The 17,834-nt window shown below is 58.3% G+C and overlaps 2 protein-coding genes across 2 annotated transcripts in view; one reads left to right on the forward strand and one right to left on the reverse strand.

Moving 5' to 3' along the window:
- Positions 1-1,383: 1,383 nt before the first annotated feature.
- Positions 1,384-8,894, reverse strand: TSEN54 (TSEN54 tRNA splicing endonuclease subunit). The gene is made up of 11 exons (XM_006886207.1): positions 8,839-8,894; positions 8,557-8,721; positions 8,401-8,464; positions 8,232-8,315; positions 7,750-7,848; positions 5,492-5,544; positions 4,079-4,171; positions 3,274-3,899; positions 2,403-2,463; positions 2,015-2,131; positions 1,384-1,534 (listed from the first exon to the last, which is right to left on the reverse strand). The coding sequence occupies exons 1-11, from the start codon at positions 8,892-8,894 to the stop codon at positions 1,384-1,386; spliced, it is 1,569 nt and encodes a 522-aa protein (XP_006886269.1).
- A 3,183-nt stretch (positions 8,895-12,077) lies between these two features.
- Positions 12,078-17,834, forward strand: part of CASKIN2 (CASK interacting protein 2) — a 13,671-nt gene continuing 7,914 nt past the window's right edge. Inside the window, exons 1-3 of the mRNA XM_006886208.1 lie at positions 12,078-12,171; positions 16,731-16,782; positions 17,350-17,447. Coding sequence (XP_006886270.1) covers positions 12,078-12,171; positions 16,731-16,782; positions 17,350-17,447 — 244 coding nt within the window. The remainder of the gene's footprint in view (positions 12,172-16,730; positions 16,783-17,349; positions 17,448-17,834) is intronic.

Below are 17,834 nucleotides of genomic sequence, written 5' to 3' on the forward strand. Positions count from 1 at the left end.
GCGCGGCGGGAGCACCCGGACGCAATCCTCCCCACCCGGCCGGGAAGCCCGGGGGTCCCGGCCCTTGCCTCCTTCCACCCCCCGCGGCGGGTTCCCCAAGGGTGCAGCCCCGGCCAGGTGGGCTCCGTCCCGCGCCTCACCTGGAAGGTCGGGTCGGCCCCGCCAGAGGCCTCCGCGTCCTGAGCGCCTGTCTCTGGCTCCGCTCGCTCCGCTCGCTCCGCTCCGGCCCACGGGTTGCAGGCGGCCTCCTTCCTGCTCACCTCTGGAGGCGGGAGGGGCAGAGCCGCCCTATTTACATAAGGGGCGGGGCCGACGGGCCACCGAATTCCGCCCCGCCCCCTGCGCCTGAGGGGCGGGGCGCAGCCGGGAGGCCGGACCTCGGGGGCGGGGCCCTCACACGGGCCAATCAGCGGCCCCGAAGGGCCGGGGCCAGGCTCGTGAATATGCATGAGGTGCGTCGGCCCGCCCCGGCTTCACCTGCGAGTACCTGCGTGGCGGAACTCAACACAGCACCCCGTGTGCCGCCGCCTCCCGGAGGAGGAAACAGTTCTCGGAATGCGCGTAGGCGCCGGAGCCTCCACCCGGCCGGACTCCAGATGGGAGTGGTCCCCGTTGTCGAGGGCGGGTCAAGCCCGATCAAAGCGGGACCGGCGGATGCAGGGCCGGCTCCGAGACCGGGGTGGGGTGGGGATGGGGTCGCCTCCCATGAGGACCCTACAAGTTCCTCCGGTTGGTTGTGGATACCAGCGGGACTCCGGGGCCCTCCAAGGGGCAGCGGCCAGAGTTCTTAACACCATGAAGGCGGGATCCGACTGTAGAAGCGGGAGTGAAGAGGCGGGAAGCCCTCCTGTACCCCATCCCACAGTGACTGGGGCTCCAGCGTCAGTACCACGGCCACCTGCCTATCCCCACGCGGCGGACCCCGAGCCTCAGTCCTCCGACTGCCCTTCAAAACCCAGTCTGTGACCTCCCATGCGCTGATCCGCTCCGGCCACCCGCTGGCTGCCCTCCCTCTCAAGCTGCCCTGGCGGTGGAAGAAACACTTTGGCTCCTGGAAGCCTATCCAGCAGGGAGAACTTTTTAATGGCTTTGGTTTTATCGCATGAAGCAGGCACCCTCTCGTTTAAAGGCACAGAGTCCTCTCCTCTGCCCCACCTCACTGGGTCTCTGAAATCTAGTCCTGAGTTCCAAGAGGGTTCACTGCAAGGCAGCAACCTCAGGCTTGGAGCATGGAAGCACTGCGTGGCCAGGCAAGGGGCATGGCTTTGTTCTCCTGCAGCAGCTGCCAGGGCCTGGGTGCAGACTGGGCCCCGTGAGTCCAGGCGAAGGATGCTCAGCCAGTCCCTGAGAGCAGACAGTCCAGGTGCGCAGCCTGTCCCTGAGTCAGTGCCCCAGGTCCCTGGGCAGTGTGAAGTCCCGGAAGCTGTAGAAGGAGATATCCCCGTGGTCCACCAGTGCAAAGACGAGGGGGACATTCCCACTCTGGTAGGACAACCGCTTGAGGGTGCAGAGGTCTGGGACTGGCTCGTCAAATCTGCAGGGAGAAGGATTAGCCTGAGACTTTGGCACCATCATCCATCAGCCCTCTGAGGCTGTAGGGAAGGGGGTGTAAGGCAGGATTCAGGGATACAAGAATGCTGGACCCAGACCTGTCCTTCTCGCTGGGGGCATGGCTGAGAAGTGCTCAGAAGAGGGGAGTTCTCTGCCTGCAAATCTTGCTTCTCATCCCTTTTAGGAGGGCCCAGAATTGAAGTGGAAAACCCCAGGGGTAAAAAGTGAAGAACTGGAAAACCCAGGTTCTGGCAAGAAATTCTATTCTGTCCTAAGGGCCTCTATGAGTCAGAATCTGCGCAACGGTCAGTAGGGTTTGGGGCACTGACTACTGCGTGGTCTCACGACTTCTTGGGCCCACAGGTTCCCCTTGGCCTGGCACAGTGGGGGCAAGGGCTGGTGGTAAAGAGGCACATGGCTTCAGAGAGAACTGGTCAGTGGCCTGCGCTCCCTGGCCTCGTACCCGCTGATGCACATCCGTGCGCAGGGCTTGCCAGGGTTGTTCTTGCGGAAAGTGGCCACGGCGTTGGCCTGGTAAACATCGAAGCTGATCTCCAAGCCCCCAGACTTTTCCAGCAGCCTGAGGACAGAGTGAGAAACCTCAGGAAATGAGGGGTCCTCCTCACCTTTCCCCTCCTCCAGCCCCCCAAAGTACAAAGGTCTGAAGTCCTGGATGGAAAAAGCCATTGTGCGGTATAGGGAAGTGAGCTGCCCTATTCAGAACCCCTGAGAAGAAGCCAGCCCTAGTCTAGTGTTCCTCCCTCTCCTAGAGAGACATGAAGCCGCCCTGTGGGTTCCGAGTCATCACACTTCCATCAGGACGATGAGCACCCTTCCATGAGGAAACTCACTGGTCCCCTCCGTCAGCCAGGTGTGTCGTCTGCAGCACCGAGATCTGCTCCAGGACCGTGGCTGCAACAGTGAAAACAAGGGTTTGTCCAAGTCAACCATCTACAGACGTTTTTTCCCCTAGACGTCTTGGAATCTGCAGCTCGTTTAAGATTGCCAGGTTTCTCATTCATGCTGTCAGTGGGAGCTCAGAGCTCAACCTCCAGGGGCTTTCCAAGACTGTAAATTTCATGTAAATATGAATCGTGCTCATCAACATGCAATCAACAGAGCTGCTGGTAGACTGCAACAGAGAGGTGTGGCCTTTGGTTAGCAGGGAAACTCCCCTTGGACAAGTCACCAGAACTCCCCAGTCACCAGATCTAGTAAAAAGCATCACAGGATGCCTTTATTTAACCTGGCAAGACTCAACTCAGTGACACAGTAATCTCACTTTCAGTGACACAGTGACTGGGGTAATGGGGGTGGGGGTGTCAGTCAGTGGGACTGGCTCAGGACAAGGCGGGTTTCGGAGCTGCTGAACATAGGATGGCACACAAGCACCACCAGACTAGTAAGATCTTAAACTGTTCCAGTCTGTTAACACTTCTCTTGCTCTATTAGCTACATCAACAGAAAAGAAGCTCTTTATTTGGCCAAAATGGTACCTCTGGGGACAAGGAGTCACAGCTGGCTGTGAGCAAAGCCATGGTATGCATCTCACTCATGACTAAGGATGGGCTGTGGTTCGTATCTCTCCGTACCTCTTCCAGCCACAGGTCAGCCACCTCTAATGTCCCTATCTGGGGCGCCTGCTGGACCCTGTCCTCCCACAACCCTGCTCAAAGCACACCCCTTCCAGTCTTGTGGCACTCAGGTGCCAGTGGCAGGTACCTAGAGAGTCCGCCTGGCCGGGGTTCAGCAAGGGGGTGACAGGCTGGTCCCACAGGTGTGGGGGGTGGCTCTGGCTCTTCCTCAGGTGGCGTGTCTGCAGCAGCTCTTTATACTCCTGCCAGGTGGAACAGCGCTGCACCTCGGGGTCTGCATTGATGTCTTCCCGCAAGTTCCAGGCCCTGGCCTGTTGCTCCCGCCGGGACAGCTTCTCCTTCCGCTGGTTCAGCTTCTGGCACCAGGACATGGCGTCTGTCTCTCGCCCAAGGACGTTGGCTGGGAGCAGTTCTGGGGCTGGGGCAGACAGGTGGGTGTGGCGGCTGTCGGAAGCCATGTTGGGGAAGCAGATCTGCTCAAAGTCCCAGCGCGGCTTACGAGGCCCTGTGACCCCGTTCTCTACGTTGCTGCTCTCCAGGCTGGACCCTACCCCATCCCTGGTCAGGTCAGGCCTGAGCTCCGGGGCCCCCAGCAGCTCTGGGTCCCTCCTGGGGCTTGACTCCGGGGCTCTCTCCGCTGGGCTTTGGCTGCCCTGGCTGCAGGGAGGAGGACTCTCTGCTGCCTGGTTCTCAGCTGTCCCGTTCACCCCCTGCAGGGGGCTCTCCAGGGTCTTGGGCTTCTTAGGAGTAGGACTGAGGGATGAACCAAGGCAAAATGAGCATCAGCTGTGCACCCGGGTCGCCGCACTGTTCACCCCACCATGCACTCAGGGAGGGCAGTGCCAGCCATCGCAGGAGCTGTCAAACGTGTTGAGGGTACAGACACCAGCACCCCAACCCTCAGGGGGCTATGGCAGGAGCATTACCAAGACCTAGAGCTCTTCCTCCTCCTCCTCTTCCGATCCTCCAGGGGCTGGCTGCTACCATCCAGGTTCAGCTGCCTCTCGTAAGGGGACGGGACGGAACTGCGGGGAAGGGACCACGTTCTCTCTGCCTGGTGCTCCCCACAGAATGTGGGGAACAAGGCAGAGACGCACTGAAGGTGGTCACAGGGACATTATGAGAATTAGGACTCCTCTGTGAGTCCACAATGACTCAACAGCGATGGGTTTGCAGAACCAGCAAGAAATGCAGGTACAGGCACAGAGAACGCTATGCCGTGGCCTTTCAGGAACAGAGAGCTCCAGGTCTTCCAAGGTGCCCCTGGGTGGGTCTGAACCATCAACCTTTCCACTGTGAACACCTGTGTCCCCCAGGGAGCTGCTGTGTCGTGTTCCCCGCCCCATTCACTGGCCCTGATCCTCGTACTGCATTCTTCTCTGGCCCGTCTGTGGCTCTAGGACTGTGCTGCTCACTGTGGCACTGACTGGCCACAAAGTGGCAGCTAGAGTTAAAATTTACACTTGATCTTAGCCAAAAAGCCGAGAAGCGATTAGAGTTAAAATTTAAAACTGAAAGGAGGTTAAACATGCAGTTTCCCAGTTATCTACAGCACGTATATGGGGTGGCATAAATGGAGAATGCTCTCATCATCACAAAAAGTTCTATCCAGCAGAGCCGCTCAAGGGATAAACTTGCATTTCCGGGACCATGCCTCCACAGTTAGACGCCTGCATTGTGTCCAGTTCATTGATTTTGCAAAGTGAAGCTGTTTTGTGTAAGCTCCCCATTAAATGGATGCTCTGGGGGGCAGAGTTTTGTGGTCTGCTGTGTCCCCAGCTCCTACCCACAAGGCCTGGCACGCTACAAGCGTTCAAGAGATGAACGAATGAATGAAGATTCTCCCGGGGACTTGCTGTGGACATGGTTATCTCCACGGGGCATATTCTGCTTTCAGAAATGAGAGGATGTGACTGTTGTAGAGCTTTGTGACCGTGAAGCTGCAGAGGCTGTAGACCTTCTAGAGGCTGAAGTCTGAAGGTCTCTGTGTCTCCCAGCAACAGGTGATTACTAGGGAATGACCGCTCAGGCCCCTAGACGGGAAGAACATCTGCCTAGCACAAGAAGTGTAAAGACCAGCTCAACTGTAGACTCCCCAGAGTCCTGTTCCTGACCGGACCCACACTTAAGTGCTGGGCCCTGTGCCCAGTGCCCCCAGGACTGCAGGTGCTCCAACAGTGCTGGTGAGCTGGATGAAGATGTGCCCCAGTGTGATAACCCAGGAGACAATGAAATGAGCCTGAGTCTTCTAGCAGAGGCCAACCCAAGTCTAGGGAAGTTTCCAGGGCGCCAGCCAAGGATTACAGTAGGGAGTGGCCACAGAAGGGAAGATGATAGGGGTTTACCTTGGCTGGAATCGTCGAACCACATAGCCCAGCCTCTTCAGGTGGCTGAAGACCTCGAAATAAAGAAGAGACTCTTGTCAGACGTGGCCTCTTGAAGACACTAGACTGTTGCTCCAGGCCCCTCACCCACCCGTCCGGTCCCACATAGATCCCAACTTTGGTACTGGGTCACCCACGCGCCATTATGAACACATGCTCAAAAGCAGAGTCTCCAGCTCTGAATTCCCACCTAGCTCCCATTACACTGGACACGAATGACATTTCAGTTTGCCTTTAAAGCTGACGGCAGCAGAACAGAAAAATAAACATGTCCTATCTGACAGCGGGGGGATTCCTCCCACTTCCAGACATGGAAGAGTGGTCTCTGGGTTTCAGACACATTTTCGTTCTTGTGTCCCTGCATCCATATCAGAGGGACACATCCAAGGACTCCCATCTTGCTTAAACCACAAGCAGCCTTTAACAAAACTGATCACTTTCTCCCCAAAGACCTTCTACTGGCTTCTATGCCACCACTTCTCCTGGTTTTTCTATTTCACCAGACACTCCTGTCTCTTTCTGGCCCATCAGCCATCTCCCCACCTCCTCAGGTCTCCAACCCAGGCCTCCAGAGTGCCCGCGCTATCAACTGGTAGAGGTTTTTTTTTGGTTGATTTTTTAAATTTTATTATTTTTGTGTGTGTGTACCATCAAATTGGATCTGAAGGGTACAGAAGGAGATTATCCCTCCTTCTTCAGCAGAGAATCTGGTGGATTCAAATTGCATACCTGTGGGATTGCAGTGCAGCTTCTTGCCACTAGGCCACCAGAGCTCCCTTTCAACTAGTAGTTTTAAAGAACTCCACATATTATGCGGACTGCAGCCTCCAATACGGATTGAGGCTCAATATCAAGAAGACAAAGATTTTCACCATTTGGCAGCATCAGGATGGATGGAAGAGACTGAGATTGTACACAGCTTTAGTTTGCTTGGCTCCACAGTCAACACTCTTGGCAGCAGTAGCCAGGAAATTAAAAGGTGCATTGCCATGGGAAAGTCTGCTGTTAGGGACCTCTCCAAAGTGCTGAAGAGCAATGGTGTCTCTCTGGAGACTAAGGTGCGTTTGATACAGGCCATAGTCTTCACAATCACTTGTTATGCATCAGAGAGTTGGACAATGACCAAGGAGGATAGAAGGAGAATTGATGCCTTTGAGCTGTGGTGCTGGAGAAGAGTATTAAGAATACCATGGACTGCTAGGAAAACAAACAGATTCGTCCTGGAGAGGGTTAAACCGGGAAGCTCCTTGGAGGCAAGGATTCTGAGGCTCCGTCTAACATACTTTGGACATGTTGTGAGGAGAGACAGGTCCTTGGAGAAGGACATCATGCTTGGCAGGGTGGAGGGACAGCGCAGGAGGGGAAAGCCCTCTATGAGGTGGATTGATTCAGTGACTGGGGTAATCAGGATGGGTGTGTCAGAGACAGTGCAATTGGCATAAAACAGAGTCAAGTTTAGGGCTGTTGTACATAGGGTCGTTACGAGTCGCAAGCAACTCAACGGCACATAACAACACCACAACAACACATATTATGCCTTGCTCTGCCCTACGTTTCAGTCGTATGCATGCAACTGACCCCATGACACCCTCACCGTGCACGGTCCCTGTACCAGCCACCATGGCCTTCTCCTCGCCCCAATTTATCTTGTCTCAGGATCCTTCTTCCCAGAGTCCTGTCCCCAAAATCTCTGTACACCTGGCACCTTCCTGGCAGGTCTCACTCCATACACTAAAAGCACCACAAACTTGTTGCTGTCAAGTCAGAACGAACCCACAGTTGACCCTAAGAGCGGGTTTTCCGAGACTGTGAATTACACAGGGGGAGACTGTCTTTCTCCCACGCAGCAGCAGGTGGATTTCAACTACCTGGGCAAGGTTGGCAGAGCCAACTTCTTACCCACTAGGCCATCAGAGCTCCCTACTCCATACTAGCTTCTCAATATTCCTGTCTGACTTCCAACTTGAAAACCACATCTTTCAGACTCCATCCTGTCCCCAGAAACTTCATCTGCTATGTCACACTCAACACTCTGTCAAGTCATTCGTTTCTGTACTTGTTTTCTTAATCATCGCCCAGTCATCACCACTGGCATGTAAGCAACCTGAAAGTAGGACTCTTGTCCTGCAGCCCCAGCACCTCAGTCTGCTCCCTGCACCTGTAGCACCTCAATGACTAAACACATGATTGGTCTTGTGCCTGGTGAGGGTGGCAGATACCTGGTACTGCAGGAAAGTCACTGTGTCTTCAGACAGCAGCAGCTGGTAGGCCTCCTGGACAGACAATGGCAGGTCTTGGTGGAAAAGCTGGATAGAGCCCTGGAAGCGGGGTGCAACAGCTCAGCATGAAACTTTCACTTGCAGACACTCACATGCACTAAATCCATAGAGTTTAAACATATTGGCTGTAAATGGCCCAGGAGGGCACGGTCTGCAGCGACACACCAAATGGGGCAGCTTCCTGGTGACTACGTCCCCCCCCCCCCCCCCCCCCCCCCCCCCCCCCCCCCCGCAGCATCACTGCACCGACCCAGGGGAAGGACGCCCGCGGGGCTCCTCTGGACCGAACCCCTGTTCCGTGCACGGTTATTTGTCTCCAGCTCCAGACACCAGATTACAAGAAACTCCGATGTGTAAGCATTCCCCCAGTACCCGGTCCTCTGGGTTCCTTCCCCGCCCCCCGCCCCCGGGACCCCACTCACACACTCCAGCAGATACAAGGCCTCTTCGGGGTGAAGCCGTTGCCGGCCCTGCTCGGAGAAGCCCATGGTCTGCCAGAATTTACCCTGCGTGGGACCAAAAGGACGAGTCACCGAGGGGGGCCAACAGCGCCGAGAAGGCGGGTCCCCTGTCCCCAGCGCCCCAGCTCACCGCCGGGGACTTCAACTCCACGAAGCCTTCTTCCGGCCTCCACTCGGCGGTCACCAAGCTGCCCCTGGCGACAGGTGCGGACAGGTGGTCTCAGTGCCCCCGAGGGTCGCCGCGCCCGCCAGCCCCGCGCCCACGCCCGGCCAGCCCCGCGCTCACAGGCGCTCCACGCGCTCCTCCGCCAGCAGCTGCCAGAGCTCCTCGCGGCACCGGCGCAGCCGCTCCGCCTGGGCCTCCGAGCCGTCGGGGAGGAAGTCCTTGGGGCCATGCGAGCGCTGGGGCAGCTTCTGCGGCCGCGCGCGGGCGGCGAACAGTTCGTGGGCGCTGGGCGGGGGAAACAGGGGTCAGCGCCGTCCGCTCCGGCCGCGCGCCCCGGGCTCCCCGCGCGCCCCGGGATCCCATGGGATCCCCGGCCCCCCGGCCCGTCTCGGCCGCTCACACCTGAGTACGCGCCCCGCGGGAACCTCCACGTCCGAGAGCTCCGTGTCCGGCTCCATCGGGCCGCCATCTGCGGCTGCGCGCGCGCTCCGCCCAGGTCCCGCCCCCTCCGGAGCTCCGCCCGGCCCTAGCGCCCGCCGACACCGACAGGGCTTCCGCCTTCCGAGTTATTCTGGGTCCTAGCGCCACCCACACCCGAGTGCTCACGCTTCCGGACCGGAGCGCTTGCAGGTGGAGGTGGAGCAATGGTTAAAAACGCTCGGCTGTTAACTAAGAGATCGGGTCGGACACGCCAGCAGCTCCTCGAGAGACAGACATGGCGATCTGCTTCCGTCAAGATTCAAAATCCAAACCAATCTCTTTGTAAGGAATATTCTGGACGGTGCAGGACATAATAAAACTGTTTCCTGCAAAGCGGCTGGTGGGTTCAAACTGACCTCTCAGCAGCCAAGCACTTAATCAGAAGTACTTTTATAAATATTACAGCCCAGGAAAACTTATGGGACATTGCTACGTTATCATATGAGGTTACTATGAGTCAGAATTGACTCGAGGAGTGTTTATAATCAAATACGTCCCTGGAGGAAAGAAGGGAGCGAGAGTAATAGGTCCTGGAATTCCAAACTGAAGGCCACGTGGCTATCAGGTGCGGTCAGTAAAGGTTCGGAGTTCTTCAGGGCAGGGGTCAGATTACCCAATAAGAGCTAACTTGTGTTTATTTATTAATCTGCAGTGAGCAATTTCTCATTTCTTCTCCACATCAAAGATTCTGCTTCAAAGCAGGAGTGGGGGCGAGATTCTGCTTCTAGGTTTTGCTGTTATCTGTCTCCTTCCCACACACGCAGCACCTTCCCAGTATGATAAAAGGTTCTTTTCAAAAAGAGTGAGTGAGTGTGTGTGTGCCTGGAAGAGTCTGCTTGTTTTATTAATCTGCAGTGAGCAATTTCCCTTGGCTTTCTGTTCAGCACTGTAAACACGCACAAGTAAGCCCATGCTTACTTTGTCCATGAATCAGGGTCCTTAACCGAAGGGCTCGGAAGCCGGGGGTCTCGAGCTCTAGGAGTGGGAGGCGCTGTCCGGCCTACGATGGTGCTGACACGCACCCTAGTCCTTCAGAAGACCCCCTTCGTGAGTGGCCGCACTATCCACTGTGAGCAGCCCCGACAGCGCCCGCTAGGTGGCGCCGTTGCTCCGAGCAGCGGCAGTGGCTCCGCGACTCCTGCACTGCGGTGGTGGGGGAGTGGTCGCAGCGGGAGTCCCGGGAGGGGCGAGGGGAAAAGAAGGGGGGCTACCCGAGTAAGTCCCCAGATTTCGGCTTCCAAACGATGTCAGGTCACTACTTCTGTCCAGTACCTTGGCCCTGGTCTAGGCTCTAGATCCTCAGGTGGCTCCAGATGGACAGCCAAGACAGAGCCACCGAAACTCCTTTGGAGGGAACGCCCCCGGCCCCGCTCCACCTGAGCGCATGCGCAGAGCCAACCCCCGGCCCCGGTTCCCGCAGGCGAGTGGGCGTCGCCTGCGCGGCTGGGGGCGGGGCCCGCGGCGCTGATTGACGGCCCGACTGCGCGGCCGGGACGGGTCTCTGCGCTCCCGATCCGGCGGGAGGGGGGAGGGGCGGGATTTCCTGCGGGAGGCGCCGAGCCGGCCTTGGAAAAGGAGGGGACGCGGAGAAAGGGGCCCGGGGACAGTGGGAGCCGCCGTCCGGAGTGCGGGGGACCGCGCGGGGGGTCAGCCGGACCCCGGCCAGGCGGCTGCGAGAGGTGAGGCTGCGGGCCCCGCGCAGGGGGTCAGCGCCCTCGGGGACGAGCACAAACTAACTTTTCCTGCGGGGTCGACGGGCGCCTCCATCTCCTTGCTCCTTCCGTCCTCCGCGCGCCCCCTCTCTCCGTCCTCTCCCCGCACCGATCCCGCCGGCGCTCGGCCCTCCCGATCCTTCCCGCCGCTTTGTTCCTCCGGCGGCCTGGACGGGGTTGGGCTGGGGGGTCGCGCGGCGCTGGAGGGGCATTCCGGGGGGCGGGGGCGCTGCCCGCCGCGCGCGGTGAGGGCCAGTCCCCTCTGCTTTGGGCTTCGGACGTTCCGGGGGGCCAGGCGTCCCCATCCCGGGCCCCAGGCCTGCGCGCGCTCATGCCGCAGGACTGGACAGCAGATTCCCCACCTTGGATGGCCGCTTTTCTGCTCTGAACCTGAGATTTAGGTTTGGGCGTCCAGGCAGCCCCGTTTGGCAGCAGTACCCCCAGTCCTTGTTTCTGCTTTCTAGCCAGCTGTTCACCCCAAATGGGGGTAGGAATGGGGCAGCAACAGGTGTTGGAAAGCTTCTGTGTCCAGTAGGCTGACCCTCCACCCGAAATGGGGGCCATCAGCTCCCCACGCCACCCCCTCAACTCAGAAAACCCTGGGGCCAGGGCACTGAGCTATTAAAGCCAGGCTTAGGTAGGGAGGCATCTGGGGGCAGACACCTTCCACAGGGAGTGACTCCTGTCTTGGAACCTTACCCGCCCGGGCCCCACTTCCTGGGTTGCTGGTTGTCTGTGGGTGTCAGGGCCTCGGGCTGTGGAGAACAGGCTGCTGGCCCGGCCTGCCCCTAAGTGCCATGCTGCCAGGACACTCCTGCCCAAGGTTGAGGTGCTGCCAGGTCCCCTGGGGCACAGGTGACTCAGCCTCCCCCTCCCGGCACACCACCTACCCTCTCCATGCTCTCCTCTCCTGGTAGCACTCTTCTCCCTTGGAGGGGCCATCAGGGTGGTTTGGGGGCTCCCTGGAGTTCTGGCTCACCACCTAAGCCTACTTCTGGGACCCTTTGCAGGCTGTGCGTCCTCTGCCAGACGCTGGGACGGGTCCTCCACTGCCCCCCGAGGCCCAAGGGAATGCTGGCTGCTCTCTGGGTGGGCACTGGTGCTTCGAGCCAAGCCGGGCAGAGTGGAGAGCCCAGTCCCAGCCTGTCCCAGGGCCGTCGGAAGCTGCAAGCTGATATCCGTCCGGATTTCCACGCAGCCTCCACCCCCTCCGAGATCAGCTTTCCAGCCTGTGGTGGTGGCTCGCTGGTGGCTCTCAGAGCACCTTGAGAAAACGGCTTGAGTGAGCATCAGCCCTGCCTGACGAGGAGCCCACTGCCTCGGCCACCAGCAGCACCCCTGGGCGCCTGGCCCTCCAGGGACCCGGGCTACATGGCACCCTGACTCCTCAGCTTGCACTACCTCCGCTACCTCCGACCTCTGAACCCGGAGCCCTGCCCAGGGGCCAGGATGGGTCGTGAACAAGACTTGATCCTTGCCGTCAAGAATGGGGATGTGACCGGTGTGCAGAAGTTAGTGGCTAAGGTCAAAGCTGCCAAGACTAGTGAGTACCGGACAGGGGTGTGTGTGTGACCGTCCACTGAGACATGTCCTTGAATATTTTGCGGAGAGGTCTGGGGGGTGGTGGTGACAGTGATCCTGAGATTTGGGGTGGAAGGGCTTTTTTGCCTCTAGAAAAAGAAAGTGCCTTTGAGTGGGAGAGTGAGCACGGAAGTGGAGTCTTTTTCCTGTGTGTCCTTAGGCAAATCACTTAATCTCTCTGATCTTCCCTTTCCACACCTGTACACTGAGACCGCTGAAGCACTTTCATTCAGATTCTTACCACATGTTTATTGTGCGTCAGGCTCTTGTTCTAATCATTGGCAAAGTGGACAGCAGTGATTTACTCTTGTGGAGTTGCTTCTATCAGGTGCTTCTTAAAATGTGTTCTTGGAGCTGCAGGGAACCTGGCAGTGTGTTGGGAGAGACTGGGAGAACACGGTCGTGCGCTCTCGCTCTCTCTCTCTCTCTCACACTCACACACACACACACACACTATTTGCACTGAACACTGAAGTCTTAACTTAGGAAGACGTCTCTTTAAAGAAAAGTAGAGACCTGCCTAACCCCTCGCTAACCCCTTTCCCTCTGCTCTCTCGGCTGAGTCCCTGGGAGGTAAGGGGTGATCGCTGATTTTCTGGAGGCTTCTCCACAGCCTGGAACTCTATCCTGACTGGTTTGTAGGGGTCATATCGGAGTCCCCTCCTTTAAGTCTCTCTGTGGAGACGCCGGGGGCAGATGGGGGCAGACAGCTATGCTCCGGGGGCAGCTGGGTCATTCCTGGAGGTCACCAGATGTATCACCTGAGTTCCTAGCTCACACGAGGAGGTGCCTGTGGCATCTGTGACCTGACCAAGGCCTGGGGAGGGGAGGCGTCTTCTCGACTTTGGGGAGGTGTCTTCCCCAGGATCCTGGGGCTCCAGCTCTGTGCATGGAAGGTGTCCCCAGACTACCTGATGATGTATGCTTGTCCTCACCCACATCTGGGGGTGCAAGTTGCTAGAAGGAAGGATTTTCCAGGTGGGAGCCTGGAATGTGTTGGGAGCTGAGCACACACGTGTGTGCGCCCACGTGCATGCAGCTCTGGAGACCAGGGGGGTGGTCTCTGGGCCCAGGGGGGAGGGTGCAGGGTGAGCTGCGGGAGGGAAGGTGCTCTGTGGCCCCAGGAGGGCCCTGCAGGCCTGAGTGGGAGCGACTCCCCTCCTCTCCCAGGCTGTTTTTGGCCACCTGCCCAGCTGGCCCAGGTTAGTGCCTTTACAGCCCTGGGGCTCAGAGTGAGGCCCTCGGAGGGCAGGCAGGTGGGGTGTGCAGATGGAAGTGGGAACCTGAGCAAGGTCCCTCAGCTCCAAGAAGTTTCTCTCTGACCTTTGACAACTGCGTGGAGAAAGAGGTCCAGTGCCACTGCCCCTAGGGAGATTTCACCGTGCAGAGGACTACAGAGTGGATGGCCCTGGAGGTGTCTCCATGCCTCCCCTCCCAGACCTCTGAGCAGTCAGGGAAGCTGGTGACGACTGTGAGATCATGGGTGACGTTTACAAACCTTATGATGGTTGGCAAAAGGAACTGGTGGTGCGGTGGTTAAGCGTGCAGCTACTAGCCAGAAGGTTGGTGGTTCGAATCCACCAGCTGCACGATAGGAACAAGGCCTGGCAGTCGGCTTCCGTAAAGACGGACAGCCTCTGAAAGCCTGTTGGCCACTCCTGCTCCGCCTCGTCTCTCGGTTCCAGCTGACTCGATGGCACACAACAACAACTGGTCCCCTGCGCAGCCTTGACTCCTGGTGACCCCGTGTGGCTCAGAGCAGAATGGCACTCCACAGGGTTTCCTCTTAGCGGCTGGGTTTTCAGAAGTAGGTCACCAGGCCTTTCTTCCTAGCTACCTCTGGGTGGACTCAAACCTGCAGCCTTTCATTCTGAAGGCAGCCGGGGACTCTCTGTGAGAGAGGTGTTTCTATATTATTTCACAAACGAGGAAACTGATTCTCTCAGAGAGGGTTAGCGGCTTCCCTGAATTCACACACGTGCCACGTCCGACAAGCCTGTGACCTCGTTTGTGATTCCCTACTCATCTACCTGTGAGAAGCAGCCAGGGCTGGACCTGAAGAGGCAGAAGTGTTGGACATCCCCTTAATGTGAGGATGTACCAGGAGAGCCCGAGGTTCTGCACTTTAGAAAGTTCTGGGTGGTTCTAAAGCAGTTCTCAGAAACGGAACTGGGGACTCCTGCTCCATGCCGTAGAAGGCAGAGAAACTTCCTGAAGGCAGGTCTCAGACTTCCCTCTCTCCTAGAACTTTCTGTATGTCCAAAGAGGAGGCACAAGGGTCTCCCTGGGCCAGTTAGCTATCTGGTCCCTGGGTACCAGCACCCCTGTGATCCCTTCACCAAGCCATCACAGGGAGCAGGTGACTGGAAGGGGAGGGTACAGTTGCCCAAGCTCTGCTCTCCTCCACCGCCTGTCAACTGTCCTCTGGCCAAAGGAAATGGAGTGGGCTGGGGGTGACCGGCTGAGCTCACGTCCGCTTCCCAGCCTGGCCAAAATGAGGAGTGACCCGTCCACCTCCCCGCCTCCCCTCCAAGCTAGGGAAGACCGTTTTGCTGCAGAGGAAGTGCCTGGAGCCACTGCCAGGAACCCAGCCCGTCCGCCCTCCACCAAGGTCCCCAACAAGTCACCCAGCCTCTCTGGGGACTGCCTTTCCGGCCATTGTTCTAGAAGGACCAGGACTGGAGCCACCCAGCCTGCCCTGCCCTTGTCCCTGTCCTTCCTGTCAGTGTCCTGCCCCTCCCTGGAGGTGCTCCATCCTGACAGGGACCTGCCTGGCCCAGACCATTCAGGCTGCTGGCGGTGTGGTGGCGTGAAGGGCTTTATTTCTTCCCTGATGACCTTCACTGAAGCTCCCAGAGGTGCCGGGGCTGGCCAAGGTGACGGCCGGCCAGCTAGAGGCACAGCCTGCCTCCAAGCCCCCGTTACTCCCACTGTCCTGAGTGGGTCCCTGGAGGGCTGAGAGGCCCACACCCCAGCCCAGCCTCCCTGCTCCTGTCACTGCTGGCTCTGTGTTTACCTTTCTGGAGGAACGTGGCGCCCTCAGCCCTGAGCAGAGCTGTCTCTTCCCTCCCACCCGTGGTCTCTCTGGGCCTGGCCCCGCCCTGCTGGAATGAGGCCCTGTCTTGCCCAGGCTGCTGGGGCATTCGGGGGCCCACCAGGGCCGGGGGGCAGGCCTGGACCAGTATGCTTGGCACTCTGCCTGGCCTGGGGCGAGCCAGACCTCCTCCTTCCCGGCAGAGGTGGGCTCTGAGAGAAGCCAGGACTGCCTGGGATGGCCCTTCCCCACACTCCTCAAGGGCTGTCTCCCCGCCACCCTCCCACACCTTCGACCTGTAGTGAGAGGGGCTCCTGCCATGCCCCTGGCTGTGTCTGCCCCTTGCCCAGGGTGCAGGTATCTCAGCTTGGAGCCGTGGGGGTCGTTAGCACTTACCCAGGGCAGCCTGAGATAGCTCAGGGGTCTAGGGCCAGTGGGGGACACGTGGACAATAATGGCTAATGAATGAGGAGTGCGTAATGGTGATAAAAACCGGATCTGAGCCCTTGAAGCCAGGTTGATTCCAACTCGTGGTGACCTCGTGTGCTACACAGGAGTGTCTCAGTCTTTATGGAAACAGATAGCCAGGCCTTTCTTCCTTGGTACCACTGAGTCGGTTCAGACCCCTAAGCCAGCACTTAGCAGCCAGGTACACACTGTCCCACCCAGGCACTAACAGGCGACAGCCCACTCCCTTCCAGTGACTTTTGACCACTAGTGTCTCACCGTTGGGTTTCTGAGACTGTAAATCTTTACCAGAATAGATAGCTCGTCTTTCTCTGAAAGAGTAGCTGTTGGATTTGAACCACTGACCTTTTGGTTAGCAGCACAACATGCAGTTCCTTTCCGTGGTAACAACCCCTGTCTTTTGCATGCTGTCTAGTAATAGTTCCTATATTTCCGACCCATCTGAGGCAGGCACTGTGATCACCCCACTTTACAGATGAAGGCATAAAGCTTGAGATGTTAAGTGATTGGTCTTTGATCACACGGCTGAGCCAGGATTGGGTGGAGGTCTGTCTGTCTGCTGCTGCCTTTTCCATTCAGTGATGTGCCCCAACCCACCTGGTGCCCTTGGCTGTAGCCCTGGCATTGATTGTCCATCTTCTCTTAAACACCTAGTGTCCCCTCTCCTTTCTCTGGGGCCGCCCCTCCTCTGCCTGGAGACACAATGGAGCTCCCTCTCTGGCCCGTCCAGGCAGGAATGCCAACCATGTGCTCCGTGGGCCCATCTGGCCCAAGCACGACATGCCAGCCCCTCCCGCCCCCTTTGGGTCTATAAGCAAGCTGGGCCTGGGGCAGCGAGCAAACCAGTGGCCAGGCTGGAAGCCACAGGGCCAGAGCTAGGAGAGGGCCATGGGGCAGGTGCTGTTCTGCACCCCGAGAGGTCAGTTGGGCGGAGAGAATTTGGGAGAACCCAGAGAAGGGTGGAGATAAGAGCAGGATTATTTGATAGCACACTGATGTCCCCTATCCTGAACCCCTAGAACTCCTCGGTTCCACCAAGAGGCTCAACGTCAACTATCAAGATGCTGATGGGTGAGTGGGACCCCACTTCCTGAGAGCTGGAGGGGGGAGTTACGGGGTGGCGGGCAGAACCCCTGAGTCCGAGGTAAAATATGTCCCTCTCAGGCTTGGTCTTTGAAGAATGTTTGCCGCACGTCTCTGGGCCCTGCCCAGGTAGGGTAGGAGGGTGGGGGCCTACCTACTGAACCCAGCCCCTGTGGGACTGGCCCTGAGCTCAGGGCAGGCGCCCCGATACCTCTCCAAGGGGCCTCCTGGGGTCACATTCCCACTGGGCCCCCTTTTCTCCCTGGAGGGTAGAAGCCCTCAGGCTCTGCTCCCACAGCCCCCTCCCCTGGGCCTGCTGGGGGCGGGGGGGTGCCCAACAGACAAATAGGCCTCTGAGTGCAGACACTGGGCTCTTTCATGCCGGGCCCTGCGCTCCCACGGCTGGCCGGCCGGGCGGGGGCGGGGATGGCAGGCGACAGTGGGCAAGTCACCCACCCTGCCAGCCCCCGGGGATGGAGCTGGAGCACGGAGGCTCAGAATTGGGGGGCTGGCGCTGCTCGCTGACACTCCCACCCGGATCCCCCTACATGCCAGATTCTCAGCGCTTCACCATGCCGCCTTGGGGGGCAGCCTGGAACTCATCGCCTTGCTGCTGGAGGCTCAGGCCACCGTGGACATCAAGGACAGCAATGGTGAGAGCCAGGGTGCCCCTGCTGGGCTGCCAGGGGCCTTGCCCAAACCCAGGGGTCAGAGCGCTCAGGCTGGGTACATGATTTAACCCGTTGCCATCAAGTCCACTCTGCCTCGTGGTGACCTCGTGTGTGTTAATAACACCACTCTCCGCCTTCGGGTTTCTAGTGGCAGATTCTTTCAGAAGGACATTGCCAAGCCTTTCTTTCAGGGTGCCCTCAGTGAACTTGAACTTGAAATCTTGCAGTTTGACACTGAACCTGTTAACTGTATTATCTAGGGACTTCCCATACTGTCGTTGGGTGCTATTGAACGGGAAACCGACTCATAGCAGACCCTCCAGCGGGTTTTCCGCGGAGTCCCACGGAACAGCTGGTGGATTCAAACCT

The sequence above is a fragment of the Elephantulus edwardii genome, unplaced genomic scaffold (assembly GCF_000299155.1).
Source record: "Elephantulus edwardii isolate Elephantulus edwardi_28Jun2011 unplaced genomic scaffold, EleEdw1.0 scaffold00048, whole genome shotgun sequence".
Taxonomy (NCBI): domain Eukaryota; kingdom Metazoa; phylum Chordata; class Mammalia; order Macroscelidea; family Macroscelididae; genus Elephantulus; species Elephantulus edwardii.

What these genes read in the sequence shown, in the direction of transcription:
- TSEN54 (XM_006886207.1), bottom strand. Translation starts at nt 8,894, where the DNA reads ATGGAGCCGGACACGGAGCTCTCGGACGTGGAGGTTCCCGCGGGGCGC. An exon ending in GAGGAGCGCGTGGAGCGCCT is followed by an intron (nt 8,465 to 8,556) that starts GTGAGCGCGGGG and finishes ACCTGTCGCCAG; the next exon opens with GGGCAGCTTGGTGACCGCCG. An exon ending in CCTTGTATCTGCTGGAGTGT is followed by an intron (nt 7,849 to 8,231) that starts GTGAGTGGGGTC and finishes CCCCGCTTCCAG; the next exon opens with GGCTCTATCCAGCTTTTCCA.